The 16299-nt window shown below is 37.9% G+C and overlaps 1 protein-coding gene across 4 annotated transcripts in view; it reads left to right on the top strand.

Moving 5' to 3' along the window:
• Positions 1-16299, top strand: part of CTNNA3 (catenin alpha 3) — a 456698-nt gene that overhangs the window by 40872 nt on the left and 399527 nt on the right. For all 4 annotated transcript variants that reach the window (XR_009959014.1, XM_062580676.1, XM_062580675.1 and 1 more), the window contains exon 5: positions 4652-4771. Coding sequence is in view for 3 of the 4 variants with exons in the window: in XM_062580676.1 (XP_062436660.1) it covers positions 4652-4771 (120 nt within the window). In the remaining variant the exon portion in view is untranslated. The remainder of the gene's footprint in view (positions 1-4651; positions 4772-16299) is intronic.

Below are 16299 nucleotides of genomic sequence, written 5' to 3'. Positions count from 1 at the left end.
CGCACATCATGAGCTTTCAGAGACACCAGAGGATTCTCAGATGGCCATTATAAATAGTTTGACTGTAGGAGAAACTTCAGTTAGAGCTCACATTTCTTTTTTGATGTTACAATGAATCAACTGTGAGATAATATTTATAGAAAAGTATTTTTAGAACCATTTGTAGGAAATTTGGTTCTGATGCTTACAGAACTGCTCATCAATTAGATGGAACCATGATCACTGCCTAAGAGGAAATTGCGGCATTGTACCATACTAATCAGGGGGATTAGCTCAGCTGGTTACAGCGTGGTGCTGCTAATGCCGAGGTTGTGGGTTCAATCCCCTTACGGGCTACGCTGAGGGTTGGACTAGATCTCCAGACATCCCTTCCAACCTTACCATTCTATGATTCTATGATTATACTTACAAAGAGGCCATATTAATGACCTTTTCCTGGTCCATCCACGTTTTGGGTCTTTATCGCTTTCAAAATTATGGATGATATTTGTTGCTTCAAGATACCAGAAACAGGACTGTGGAAGTTCCCTCACTTAATTTGAGGCCCTTGTGTATTTGTTAGCTGTTAGGTAAGCATTCAGCAATGTCTTGACAGTGGCTGCTCAGCTGGTAGATTCTGATGTGATATCCACCTTGTGTTCTTCAGTGCTAGAGTACTTGGCACAAGTTTTACAACTATTGTTTTTGTTTTTTATTACAGAAGGAATGCTGTAATGTTCATGAGCTTAATCAGTAGAACCACCTATGTGTTTTGAAAAGTTACAAATTTATCTGTGCTGTGTATATGCTATGAAGATATCCATGGTAACTTGACAAATAGTGTAAGCTCTTCAGAACCACCAAAATGCTAACATTCCTTCCCTACTTGCAGTCAAGCTTTCTTTGGAGGAAAAATCAGTCCAAGTATTCATCCAGTAGCACCACAGAGAACGAAGTAGTAAATAATTGCTGCTTCTTGGCTTCCAGAAACTGTGTACTCTGCTAAAGTAACAGGCAAAAACAAGCTGCTGGGGATTCTTTTTGTATCATTATTTACATTTGGTTATCAGTGGAAGAGAGGAAGTTAGTTATGGAGAACTAATATTTCTTTTCATTTCTAGACCAAAAAAAAAAAAAAAAAAAAAAAGTGAGAGTTTTCTTTTCCTTCATCTGAAAATGAGGGTTCACACTAGTAGTAGAATGATACAGAAAGATCCGGATGCAGATTTTAAATTTGAAAATGTTCTGATAACCTTTATGTGTCCAAAGCAGATTATTCTAAATTTGTACTGATGCAGCAGATTATTCTAAATTTGTATTGATGGTAGTGAAAAGAGGATGTATCTGTTCCATTTCTTAAAACTAACTTGGTTTTTTATTTATTTTTGAGTTAAATTAAAAAAAAAGGTTCCCCTCCACACACACACATTTAAAGAAAGACTTTTTCCAAGTGGTGTAGCTCTTGCGACTACTTCTGACCCATCTATCTTATGCAAATATGTTATCCCTACAGTTACACGTTTGTTTTGTACTTACTCAGCCTCACTCACTGGTTCCTATACTGTTACCTCTTTCCAGAGAGCCAAACACATTATTATTGATGTTTAAGTTGCTTCAGGACATAAAGAAGTGTGTGAGCTTGTCAGTAAAGTTTCTGTCAAAAGAAGAATTGGAGCTGTGGGATTAAGCAAATCCATAATAGGATGATTATTCTACTACTTGTACTCTTTGTTGTAGTCTAATGTGTTGATGAGAGAAAGTGTTCTAAAAAGGTGCATTTTATGTCCACTTAAAGAGTGTGTTCTCCATATTACTCAGCCCCATAATAAAGTGTGAAAACGTCAGGGTAATTTCTTGAGAAGTGTGTTAAGTTTTGGACTTGAGGTACATGCCGAACTTATATGAGCAGCCTCTGACATATTTGTGAAGAGAGAGCATTATGGATAGCTTTTATTCTGCCTAAACTGTACTCTGACCTAGCTTGCAAAATGTTGCAAATATATCACTTCCGCCAATGCTGATGAAATGCCCCTGGAGTATGAATCTGTGCAAGTATTGCAAATTCAAGACTTTCAGAGTAGCTCTAGTAGAGGTAAAGTCTGAAAACAACAGATCCTGCAAAGGGTGGAAGATAATGAAGTTAAACAGAAAAGAATAAAGAGTCTCTCAGTTTTGTCTCAGTGCTTATGTTCTTTCACCCATGTTGTTACAAAATTCAGTGCAGTCTGCTTCAGATGGGAAAACTTCTATTTTTCGTTAGGAAACTTTTCATCCGCTAATGGAAAGTCTCTGGTTAACCTTCAATGGTGTTGAAAGACACTAGAATCAGGAAAGGTCAGATAAATTACAAATGGATCATTGGCTTATCTTGTTTCTCACTTACAAGAGCAGTAAGATTGTGAAATAGAGGCTGCAAAACATATGGAAAACAAGAAGTGGCAACTCAGCTGAAGATTCCAGGATGTATATATCTGTGTGTTATAAATTGCCAGCTGAAATTGAGTTGCCTGTTATCCCAAAGGGGAATTACCTAGTGGCTATTAAGGAGCACATACAACTTGGTCTTGGTCAAATGCCCACACAGCAAGAGTCATACTGTGGAGCAGTCCATATCCAGCCAATTCTCTTGTCAGGTTTTAAGGAAAGGCTGGAGATGAGTGAAGATTTTTTTTTCTGCTCTTATTGTTTGTTTTCCTAATTCTACACCCTTTATAAAACTGCAGTTATTGAATGAACCATAGGAGCAGGAGAAGAAAAAGGAAAAAAAAAGTATACCACTTTACAACTACTTTACAACTGTTGTATGCCTGAGAGGCGAAGAAGAGTACAGATGGGGAAACAGAAAAAGTCAGACAAGTGATATGCTATGGGTAACTGGGAAGCATTAGTAAGATCAGATATCCAACCTTGTCAAGAGTTACAGTTCAGATTCCCTAACGCAGGGCTGACTGTCTCTTGTGCTAGATCTCAGACACGGGTGAGTAACAAAGTGATGGAAAGGCCGTTTCTTCTCTGTGCATTGTTTCGTAATCAGCTGAAGAGGTATAAAATATATTTCATCTTTTGGGTCATCAGGTACTGGCCCCTGGAATGCTTGCCAAATCAGTTATACTGTCTTGTTGATGTAAGATTTAAGACTATTTAACCTGTTTGTGTTTTGGTTCACTTACTAGAAGAAATGTACCCGAAGAAATTTTTTTAATCAACAAACCATTTCATATTTTCTCTCCACCTTCTTTTACAATGTGCTGATTTATTTGTGTAAATTGTTCAAATGTAGTCTTCATACTGCTTTTTTTCTTTCCTCCTGTTTAGCATCAGTTAAATACTAGTTTCAATTAGGATGCAGTAACTACACTATGAACATGTAATATGTGGGAAAGTAAAAATAAGTTTTAAGAGTGAGAGTAATCTGAAGTATATCTCCTAGAAAAAGAAGCTTCGTAAAACTGGATTTGTAAATGCTTTTGATTTTTTGTTTAGCCTCAATCTTTCTTAATCAAATGTTTCTATCGTACTGGTATTTTATAAACTCAGGAAATTGTGTAGAAAACGCTTTCACAATGTTTTATCAACAATGTGGCAAATATCCATGCCATGAGCTTAAAGGAGGAGAACGAATTTCATTTAGAATAAAAGCAGAAACAAAACAAGTTTCACTCGCTCACTGTCACAGTCCTTTTCACCAGCACTGGAATGTATTGTGTCCAAGCAGCCCATCCAACAGACAAGCACCATTGTGGTTGCATGCAGGTGTTAGGCCGAGGATCTCTCTTGACAATGAGGAGAACGAGAGACACCAGCTTTTAAGTCCTCCTCTTGTCTCTCGAATTGTTCTTAGACTGACAATCCTGTACAGGTTTCAGATAAGCTTCTCTGTATCCTTTTTCAGCTGATGGTCATCAGTGTCTCTAACCTGACCCGCCTCTGTGAGTTATCAGAAATCACCACTGTTGTCTCCAATTCTGTGTGTCAGTGCAATCATGCCTACTGCAGACAGATGTGCAGAGGTCTTTATGATCAGCTAATCTGTGTGCCATTCTGAGGCTATTCTGAGAGGTGTGTGTTCCTTTTGATGCCTCCACACCCAGATGTTGCTCTTCATTCTCCTTTCACACCATCTTAGGCTTTCTATTACAATTCCTTACGGTTGTATTGATAGTGTTATTCTGTTTGAAAAAGTACCAATACCATTTTTAATAATAGTATGCATATGAAATAAGTATTAAATTTTAAGGATAGATCTAAAACAAAGTATATTTAAGCTTGTCACAGTTTCCTGCAAGGTATGAGCACTTTCCAAGGTGAGTCTTCAGTTTTGTTAATTACTCTTAAGTAAATTAGCTTGATAATTTACTGTAATTTCCTGTGGCGTAACATGGGAAAAGCTCTAACCTTTGGAGACTGACGTGGTCGCTAATGTTGTGTTTTGTACAAGTCTAATCTATGAAGTTAATTAGAGATTTAATTTAATTAAATAGGGCATATGTACTAGGCTTTGAATTCTGGAGTTGATTTCAAAACAAAATTTCAAGCATGTTTATTTCTGGAAGATGCTATACTAGGACATAGTGTGGGTTCATAATTTTAGTATTTAATAGAATAAAACCCTAACACAGCAACAAGCATAAAAACTTTGTGAATGACAGTATTTCTTTCTTTCCCACCGCAGTTTCAACGAACATTTGAATCTCTAAGAAATGTATCCAGTAAAGCTGATCTTCTGAAAACCTATCAGAAGTTCCAAAAAGATCTGGAAAATCTTGATTATTTGGCATACAAACGTCAACAGGTAAGAAATGGAAACTTGGTAGAAAGTCAGAATAATGGATATAAACATAATGCACGGGAAAAGTGATACACTTCACAGAGTTACTGTTCTTTCAGTACAGTTACATGTTTCATGTAATACGGTCATGTAAGCCAGTAGGAAGAGTGGAAATTATTTTCAATGCAAATTATGTTGAATTGCATGTTTTTTTTACTTCTGAACAAATTGGTCCCTCTTAAAGAAAGATACGTGAAACAAGTAGGAGAAACTTAAGAGACTATTAAATATTGCATAACACATAACAAAATGCTTATTTTTTTAGATTAAAGGGCATAAAAATATTTGGATTTTTTGACTTGAGAAATGAACTATATCCATAGAAGTTAATGTAATCAAATACTGACTGTACATGCAAACTACCAAAGTTTATTTTTTAGAAGTGAACTTACAAGGCTAGATTGTATAAAACTTAAGAGTGTTTACAGTCTTTGACTCATGCCTGCAAGATCAAGGTTAAATCCAATTGTTAGAATGTGTACAATCTTAGCTTTACTAGCTGTCACTTATGCATGGCTTCTATGAAAATGACAGTTCTCGTAACAGATTTTCCCTTATTTTTGTATTCTTGGAGAAACAAGACTTTGCATCTTTCACAGAAATGTAACTCCGTTTAATCTGTGTGCTTTGTGTGTGGAGGTTGGGGGAGTGTTTTGTTTCATATTTTTCTGAACTGTGTCGCTAGGTGTCAGCGTTGTCAAACGCTTCTACTGCTTGAGGGCCACTCACTTCCAGTCAATGTTTACATCAGGTAATTGATCAGATTACTAGAAAATTAGTAAAGACCTGAGGGGCAGATGATATCTGAACACAAAAATATCTTGTTCTTGAGTTAGGGAGCTCAGGGAGCAGTTTGCTTGGAAGAGTTTCACTGTGGTGGGCACCTTTTTCCTGGTTGTAATATGGCATCGTTCTTTGTATCCTCTGACATGGGGCTGCCAAAACAGTGTTTCTACTAGCAACTAATACTAGTTTTAGCTTCTGATGTGTTTGTTTTATCAAATCACATAATTACATCAAGCATAGCAAATGTCACATCTGTAAGGGCTTGGAGAGCATTTCTGAGCAAAGAAAGGGTTAATTCTATTAATTCTTTCTCGGGCTTTCACCATGTTTTTCTTGGGAATAGCTTGCTTTAGTCTGAGTTCTCACTCTTAGCTTTGCAAAATTCCTTGTTATTTCAAGTGATGTGTGTCTAGTTCTGTAGAAGACTATATCTCAATAATGTACTACATTTCACATTAAGGTGGGGCATCTTTTCTCCTGTTTTCAGGTCTTTACTACCCTCCCTATCTCAATACTTGGCATTTTAAAGCATTTTGAAAATCTTGACATCCTTATTTAATATAAGGTGTGCAGATACCTCCCCATGCTGTTTCTGCTGTCTTTCTGCTCTACAGAACTATGTTGGCAGAAGCTTTTGCATTTGGAAGTACTGAAGGTGTATTAACTATAAAATCATTTCCTGCTTTCAATCATAGAACAGAAGACAGACTTTTTACTTGGGTATGCATGTTTGTAACATCTTCTAAAATGCTATTCAAATTTTAAGAAAATTAACTAGACAAAGGCTGAACTGGTAAAAAGTAAAACATACTAGAGACGTTCTCTGTATCTTAGTTAATTTGCACTGCATACCCAGTCAGTTGTTTTATGGTTTGGGGAGTTGTTTTTCTGATTAGTACTTTTTACCTGGTTTTGAGATGAGTATCTCACTGAGTATCAATAGCACTTGCTGCAGAATCTGCAGAGTGAGAGTTTTGAAAAACTGCTGTATCTATCAGGCATACAAAACACTCTGAACTGCTTCCTGCTTGGGAAAGAAAATGATCTTTTTGTGGAAATATTAAGGTTTGGTTTAATTATTTTGGAACATGCACAGACTTAGATTGGAACTGAAGCTGTTCAGAGTTAAAGGGATGTTTTTTTTCTGAGTTCATGGAGCAGCCTACCTTTTAATTGGTAATATTTTATATGCTGTATTAGATTAAGGAAATATTCATAGGCCTGCTGGCAAAATGTTGAGTCATATCATCTGTTCTGAGATAAAGCTAGCAATTGCATATGAGTATGAATCCATTCATGGTAAAGTAAGAGTTCTATATAGTCAAGCAATGACTATTGCTTTTGAATGAAATATGATTGTCTGCTTCTGCCTTTATTTCTTAGGCATAAAACATAAAGTGCAATATAGCAATGTAATTTCTCAGTGTTCAAGTAATCAGGACAGATAGAAAACTGCAACATCTTTTAAAGGATATTTGAAATGACCTGTGTTGATTCTGATTTCTAAGTATGGAACAAACCTTCTCTGAGTGGTGGAAGTTTTCAAGAGAAAGATGTTTGTGGTGATGATTTATTTTAAGTCATTTTTTAAGTGACAGTTTTCAAAATGAGATAGAAGCCCTTGTGTTTTCAGATGGCAAGCAAATTGCTGACAGAAATGACTCTTATGCTCTTCATGATTCTTCTGTGTCCCAAACACAATATGAAGGGTAGAATCACATCTGTTTGTCAGGTCTAGCTGCTGTTGCTATAACTGTGGTCTATGGTGAACTCCCAGAGTATTCAAGTCTGCTCCCTAATACATTATTGATAGTAGAACTTCTTTCTTAATATTGATTAATAGAAGACACCTACACCTCTCTACAGGTTTGTCATTCTTTTCTGAGTGATGTCTTATTATCCAGTTACCTGGAAGTATGGCTAATTCTTGCCAGATGATGATAAAATGCAAATAAAAAAAATTTACATTCAACACCTGAACATAGGCAGACCCTCTACAAATGTTCATAAAAGATGATGGTGAAGAGATGCATAGGATTAGCTCACATTGCATGGCTGCTGCAGACCAACCCTCAGCCCTGGCCTGGGCTTCATGTTATCATGCATTTCATTTTGCCCATCCTAGCATTAGTGTGACCCTACATAAAGCTGTTTCAGTGTACTAAACTTAAAATTACTTGCTCTCATTATTTCGTTTCTCACTTACTGGAAGGCTAAGACATCTGTATTTCTCTCCTTCTGACCTTTCATCTATCTGACTTACTGAAGACTTTTCTGACAGACACATACCTGGGATTCCATCTTTCTGCATACCTCCTGGGGTGGGTGTGATGTGCCACTAGAAGGGCATCTGGGATTTTTTCAGATTCCAGGGTCAGCTACACTGAACTTGAGAAAGCATTGTTTGTCAACTATAAGAATTTATTAGAGCTAAGTAGTTGCACACATATGACAGATGCTGGACAACACTAAACAATTAACACTAGACAATCTACAAGGATAATAAAGCTAAAAAAAAGTATAGTAAAGCTAGAAATATAACAGAACTAAAAATAGAATACACATATCAGAGCTATATGGTTAAGCTGCAGATGCATAGTACAACGACCATTCTTGGATGCATGGTACAATGACTGTTCTCACCCTTTTCTCATCCTTATGGGCTACCCCTCTGGTATAATTTTCCTTGAATTATTCTTGCCACGCTCAAGCTGCACAAAGATGATTCAGGTTTTCCCTGGCAGTTGGCATCAGGGGTGTCCCCCATGGTTACGGGGTCCACAGACCAGCTGGTGGTAAATCCAAGTCCACACCAGAGATATGTGACTTACTTTCTTTTATCCTTCCCAGGTTTAGTTCATTATCCAATCAAACAGTGCTAGACCATGGCTACACAACAGAACCAGTGGCCTCAGCCAGTAACAGTATGGTCAAAAGGATGGTCAATAGATAACAGTACACATGGTCAACACATAACCCAGTGCAAAGTTTCACAGTACCTAGAGGCTTACAGTGTGAGTCTGTGGTGTCAATTCTCCTTTGCTCCTTTTCTCTTCCTCAACCTCCTTTGAGGTTTCTTCAGCACTTACAGAGTCTTTAGAGGGCTACAGCAACCCCATAGTGTGATGACTCTGGTTGTGGTGCACCTGGGGTTCCTAAACTTTTGGGAGCACCCCAAAGCAAACCACTCTTCTATGGGCTGCACCATCCAGAGTCCCATTTTGTACTGTGTCTTGGCCACTTTAGGATCCACATCTGAACTCCTCTAACTTTTGTCGTTGGATTCATTCTGTACAAGTGTAGCTTCTTATTTATGAACTCTCTTCATAATAGAGAATGAGTAGTAAGTTTAAAAAAAAAAAATCATGGATAAATTTTGGTGCCTAACAAGGTAACCCCCATGTTAGCCAAACAACTGTGACGTATATGAAAATTTTGAAACTATTTGGAAATAAGAGAGAGCAGTGTTTTGAGGAAACATCTGACCTGAGGATACTTCAAGTTTAAAAGACATATGTTCTGCTTAACAGAAGTTTGTCTGAATTGAGATTTAATTTTTATAAATTTCTGTGTTGAGGACACGATCAGATGTGACAAATGGTCCACTTTGCAGGAGACCTCTTTTATACTGTCATGCCTGCTTCCCATTAATACTTTTTTTTAATCTGATGTCTCTGTAAATCACTATCAATAGGTCTGTACAACCAGGTGGTCCACAAAGACTGTTTAGAGAATTGCTGTCTTAGCTCATCTTCCTTCTTTTTTATTTAATTGACCTCAATACTTAGCTTCTATATTCTGCTTTCTGACTTTATTTATACTAGTTTAAATTTGAAGCGGTTTCAAGAAATTAATAGTGTTATAAACTTAAAACATTATAGCTAAGATCAGAATCTATTCTAATTGGACAGTAACAATTTCAGTAAATTAAGTGTTTTAAAAGTAAATTGCCTACCTCTTTCCTGGAGGCCTGGCTTTGCTCACTACCTGTACACAATTCATGTGAATTATATTCAGAATGGACATTAAGAAGACACAACAGCATTACTATTACTGTATAAATCACTTGGAGATAATGGAAAAACTTAAAAAAAATTCTTTGGTGGCAGGGTACCTACTCACACAGGTATTTTCTATGCAGAGAGCATCAGGATTTTTGTTGTTTTGCTAGTTTGTTTTTGAAGTATCTGTTGTAATTATATTTCCTTCCTGAATAGTTTTCTATTATGGAGAGACACAAAGTGCTCTGCCTTTAGAGAAGTTCAAAGAAATACTATAGTCAAGAGGTCTGTGTAAGAATTCCCCATGTTCTAGCTACAATAAAAATTCTTTCTAGTTTGCAGCGTTGTGGCATAGAGGTCACTTAGAATGCCTGCAGAACACAGTGGTAAGTGCGCTCCTAAGTTGGGCTACCTCCTTCAGCTTGGCCAAGCCTGAGCCAAAATCCTCTTTATACCTGAACACAAAAATAAAGATTTCCACCCTTCTATGCAGAAGGCTGATTTTGCTTTCTAGCGTGCCAGACATAGTCTGGTCCTGTCTGGAATAAATGATTCTAACTTACATACTTATTTGTGGAATAGTGTTATGAGCATTCTGGTAACTTCCAGCAGTTCTGTGGCTGTGTTTTGTTTTGTGCTGTGTGTTCTTTTTTTAATTATTATTTTTATTTTCTTAGTCTTTGCTCATGTTAAGAAGGAACATGCTGACATACCTGCTTGATAAGTGGGAAAACTGAGAGGTAAATTTAGTTTTGGATCTGGGAAGAGAATTATGGAATTCTTTATATAGTGATTGCATTTTTTTGCGGGGGGGGGTACTTTGTAGCATGTTAGGGTGCACAGAGTTTCTGATGATGGTGTAAAGGACTCAGCCCTTCTACAGAAAACCATTGGGCATAATGATAATGACCAAGCCCAGAGTCCTATTAAGTGCAGAATGAGCTGCCCCAGGATTCATTCTCCCAAAGAAATAGCCATGGGTGACAGGTGCTTGTAGGGGAAGAGAGTATTTGGGGAAGGGGATTTCAGAGGGAACATTGGGAGGGAGAAAAATGAAGCACTTTCAAGCCTGGATATCAGTTAACATTTTAGGAGACACCCGGATGTTTTTATCCTCAGAATCACAGAAGGGCTACAGCTGTGGGCTCTGCAGGAGACTCTACTTCTGCTGTGCTTAGGAGGAATGGATATATTTTTTTTTCCCTCTCTTTGTGTTTTTTTTAAATACTATTTTCGACTTGTGTAAAACAGTGACATTATACAGTGTTCAGTATCTTTTAGAATTTTTCATATTTGCTAAACTGTGGCATTCTACCTGGATAGCAAGAGATGATCTGCTGACTTTTCTTATTGGATGACTTTTCTAGTTGTTAGCTGAATGCTTTATAACTTGCCTCAAAATCAGGCGAGCAAGGTCAAACACTTCTGTGTTCAAAAGCCATCAGTCAGATTAAGGATAAGTAAGGATTCCTGTACTTAAAATTACATCTCAGCGAGCTCTTGTGAATATATTTTAAAATAGAGGGAGAGATAGCTGAGAAACTTGTAAAAGCATGTGTCTTGGGGAGCCCATTCATCTTTGTGGCTCTGATTTTTGCCTAATAAACAGAAGTGTTTTATCAATGGAGATTTTATGTGATATATGTAAGAATTAAATGGTGATTTGTGTTAAGCAGTTAGCATGCATTGGAAGGAATGTCCTCCTGTTCGTGTCAAGATACAGCTAGAATACCTGAAGGCAATCTTAAAAATTAAAGTAGGCTGAAAATAATAGGGTCCAACCTGATAGCCTTCTATGATGGAATGACTGGCTGGGTAGATGAGGGCAGAGCAGTGGACGTTGTGTACCGTGACTTCAGCAAGGCTTTTGACACTGTCTCCCATAACATTCTCCTAGAAAAGCTCAGGAAGTGTGGGTTAGGCAAGTGGACAGTGAGGTGGATTGAGAACTGGCTGAAAGGCAGAGCTCAGAGGGTGGTCATCAGTGGCGTGGAGTCTAGTTGGAGGCCTGTGGCTAGTGGTGTCCCCCAGGGCTCAGTACTGGGTCCCATCCTGTTCAACTTCTTCATCAATGACCTGGATGAGGGGACAGAGTGCCTCCTCAGCAAGTCTGCTGAGGATACCAAGCTGGGAGGAGTGGCTGACACACCTAAGGGCTGTGCTGCCATTCAGAGAGTCCTGGACAGGCTGGAGAGCTGGGCAGAGAGGAACCTCCTGAGGTTCGACAAGGGCAAGTGCAGAGTCCCACACCTAGGGGAAAAACAGTGCTAGGCACCAGTCCAGGCTGGGGGCTGACCTTCTGGAGAGCAACTCTGCAGAGAAAGACTTGACAGTGCTGGCAGATGACAGGTTGACCATGAGCCAGCAATGTGCCCTTGTGGCCAAAAAGGCCAATGGTCTCCTGGGGTGCATCAGGAAGACTGTTGCCAGCAGGTCAGGGGAGGTGATCCTGCCCCTCTGCTCAGCCCTGGTGAGGCCTCATCTCGAGTACTGTGTCCAGTTAGATATATTGCAGTATTTGCCAGATTCTGAATGTTGGAAACGGATCACGAACTACTCTGGAATCACTGCCAGCAAACAAAAGTGTTGAGCTCCTCTCCATAGACCTCCTCCTACTGTATTTGTGCCAGGCAATTTTAAATCTGGAGCTCTGCCAGTAGACAAGGTCCCTGCAGTCAGAAGCTTTCTGGCTTCTCTTTGGAAACCATATCCTCTTTTATCATATGTTTAGATAAGATCCTTGGGGTAAAGAGCTTGTCTGATTCTGTATTTTGTACAATGCCAGAAGCTTATAAATAACTACCTTTTCAAAATCTTTGTCAGAATGCTTTGGACTCTGAGTGTCAACGGGCTGTATACCTGCCAATTGTTTGGGATTTTCTTGGCTTGCCCTGGCCTCAGAGAATGGTTTTTCACACAGTGTCCTTTTTTAAGGGAGAAGCATCTTAGCTGTCTTCAATTTGGCTATTTGATTGTGTTTCCCTTTAAAATTGAAAAGCTGTTTATTATTTTTCTTGTGGCATCCAATTTTCCCCCGATATTTTCCCTTCACAGTTGAACTCTGCATCCTAAGTTTCTTAAGGTTTCAGTTTATAAGGAAGAAAATGAGAATATTAAAACAAAGATGATATAAAAATGAATTTAACTCAGCCACATAAAGGGAAAACAAGGTCCTAAACTAAATTAGAGATGGATATGAAGAGCAGCAAGCTGTAATGGAGTATACCTTGCTCAGGGACAGCATACAGTAATCCCAAGCAAAGCACCCTACCTTGCTTTCAGTTCATTTTGTATGGAGCTATCCTCAATGTGCAGTTGTAACTCAGAGAATCTCTGCTTTTAGTTGAATGCATTTTCAGAGCTGGCCTTAGGATTAGGTCATAGTAAGCAGTTACTGAGGTTGGCAAAATGAAGGGTTGTAATAGCCTTCTCAGGTCTGAGACCCTGTGGGACGCTGCGCTGTGTGGTCATGTCTTTTTCTCTGCTTTTCCTTATGTTCCTGTTGTTATGCAGCTCACCAAAAAGGACTGGCAGTGAATGTTTTTCTGCATCCTCGTATTGAGCTACTGAATGTGGGGAAGTTCAGCTATACCAAAGATACGCTATGTAGCCCGTAGTATTTTACATAGCTGGTGGGAGGGAGAAGGGTGTGATAGCAGATGGTTTCTGTAACATTCGGGGAACAGGCTGAAAGGGAGGCGGGGGAGGAGGGGGGAGGACTTTGACGTCCTCTTGTCACTTACAAGGCAGAGAATAAGGCAGGGAGCTGAAGGGCAGGTAGATGTGCTGCTCTTGCACCTCAGCCAATCCAAATCTGAAGGAGTCAAGTGCTAACTCCTTTTGAGAGTGGATTGAATATTTAATGTGCATGCTTTGGGGAAACTTTTGCTCACAGGACCTTCAGAATTCACTGACTTCTCCCAGTGCCTTCATCCATCCACAACTACCTGAAATGCTGTGACTCCTGACAGCTTGAGTTACTTGGGAGCCACTATGCTGAGGACTTGATTTTGGCTTCTGTAGGAGGAGGACCAAAATTACTTGTTTGTACTTTTGTAAGTACCTTTAGTACTAATGATTTGCACTTGAAATGGCCCTTTAGGTGTGCACATGTGTTTGTGTGCACGTGGGAGAGAGAATTCTAGAGATGGAAATGTGGAAGTCTGGTTGCTGGCAGCTGAAAGCTCTAAGTTCTAGAACAGAAAACTTTCTCATATAAAACAACAGTAATCTCAAGAGTTAGACAGCTGACTGATAATTTTGTGTTAAGTTAGAATTAGCTGTTACAAGAAGAAACTAGTATTTCTAATTTTCAAACGTTTTAAAAAAATTCTTTTTCCTGTTTTTTACTCCAAAATTCATGTAGCACTGATCCAAAATGCTGCTTTTTTTTTTTTTTTTTGCTCTTAACAGTCGAGGGAGGTAAAGATAAACATAAAAACTAAGTTACCTGAAAAATGGCTGAGAGCAGATCAACAGTAACAAAGCATGAAAACAAAGGACTTGATCAGTTATCAAAGGCAAATTAAAAATCTCCAGCGAGTTGGGCAGGGGTCAGAAATGGCATGTCAATTCATAGCTTAAAAGTGACTTTCTCTTATTAACAAAGAATGCAACTTATTACTTTACATTCAGTTTGTATATTGTATGTAATGCATATAGAATGCTACTTATTATTTTATATAGTTTGTATATAGCATGCATAGTTTGTGACTCCTGATTTTTACCATTTTAGAAATAATTATCTGATTCTATTTGCAAACACATTTTGAATGAATACAACTTAGAGCTCAGTACAAGTAGACTGCTGGTGATATCTTTTTTCCATTTACCAGTCTGTTGCTGGGCAAGCTGTTTAGCCTTGCCTGTAATGTGCCAAGCAGATCTGATTTTTGTTGCTGTTGAACTGCTCATAACATCCACACCAACATGGTGGAGGAAAATACATAACAGAAAAAAAGATACTGCCCAGCATGAGTCTTCCTGCTTCCACTGTGAGCACTAGATATTACATGTTAGTCTTTCCTCTCAGTAAATCACTGCAGTGAAAGCTGAAAGAAAATGAAATACAGCAAAATTCCATCTTGTTTTTTGTATAAATGTGGTCTTGCTGAAATGAATGTTTCGTCTGCTGAATGAGAAAAACATAATAAGCCTAGAAGTCTCTGAAGAAAAGTGGAAATACATTATTATATTGTGAAAAGTACAACCTAAAAATCTACCCTCTTCTGAGAATTAATACATGAACACATAAACTCCCAGATGATATAATAACTCCTAAATAAGCCAACGCTTTTTCACTAGTGAATTGAAAATAGATTTTTATTTTACACATATATTGCTAGATACAGAGTTGGTCAGATATTTTTTGTTGGAGTAATTTGAAAGGAGAAAAATGTTCCTTACATAAGAGGTTCTTTTTCCTGTGGAACTGCATTTCAAGGACATCAGATTGAATAAATTCAAGATATTAAGACATGGATATTTTATGTCTTAAATTGTGGCATTCAACTAAATTCAGTACAACTAAAGATATAATGTGGGGGGAAGAGTAGATGTGTTCAGAATATATAGCAAATCAGAAGAGGTGGGCAATGAAAAACTCTTGCATTGTGCAAGTTAGACTTAAATTGTATGTTAGGCTATTCTTACTGATCTGAACTAGCCTCTAAGGAAAGAAATGGGCCCTGATAACTTTGCAAATTCAGACCAGCATTCTGATTTTGTTAGTATTCCTGCGAAGATATTCATGACATATGCTGTTCTTTAGACTCAAATCTATCTCACTCCTGCAGAAGCCAAGGATCCAGTCTTTTGGAGTTCATGCAGATATATTGTCTTAATTTGGATTGCAGAATATTAGCTATACCAGGTTATGCATTAGCTGTATAAAGTTGTGCACCTTTAAGGTAGGCTTGGTTGTATGTTTTCTCAGTGCTCTAAATGTAGCTAAGTGCTTTTGTCTATGTGCTTAAGAGCATTACATCTTTATTTTTGCCTACAGGCATCATTCATGCTAGTGTGTTGGTACACAAGTGATAAACTACTGATTTGTTTTAATGCAGATGAAGTGTACATAATATCTTCTAGTTTTCTTCTGTTTTTGTCCTGAAATTCTCCGAATGGTTAAGATAACCTGCTACTGCCTGAGAATATATAGGCCATTTCTGTAGATTACCAATTAAGAAAGACAAAATACATATTACTTGATTAAATTGTTGGTGAGTAGCACAGGAATAAGGCTTGTTTCAGGAAGAGGTAAATCCAAAATAAAAGCAGGGAGGGTTTTTTGTTTTATTTTTCCACATCATGGAGCATACAGTAATTATACTGTAAGTGGAATAACAATCCACATTACGAAAGAACTGAGACGAAAGAGAAAAGAAACCAGCTGCCTCTAGGTTAGAAGACTGGGTCAGCTAAAGGAAAAGAAAACATATCCAGAAACACATTGCTAATAAGAATATAACAATCTATTCTGGTTGAAGACTTTATGGGGAGAGTTAAATTTACCCCAGCTGACTCAATGCTAGTGCATTTACAACATGAATTACAGACAGAACTTGTAACATACAAACAGAAACATCTTCTTCAAATGAATGTTATAACCAACTACTGCAGCGTTTAGAATGTAGCTTTTGGTTTACATTAATGTGATTATAGTATAAGATATAAATGTCAGCATTTAATGCTATTTATGGAGAT

The sequence above is a fragment of the Rhea pennata genome, chromosome 7 (assembly GCF_028389875.1).
Source record: "Rhea pennata isolate bPtePen1 chromosome 7, bPtePen1.pri, whole genome shotgun sequence".
NCBI lineage: Eukaryota > Metazoa > Chordata > Aves > Rheiformes > Rheidae > Rhea > Rhea pennata.
Note: the sequence above shows the minus strand (reverse complement) of the source record. Positions and strands in the feature narration are given on the sequence as shown.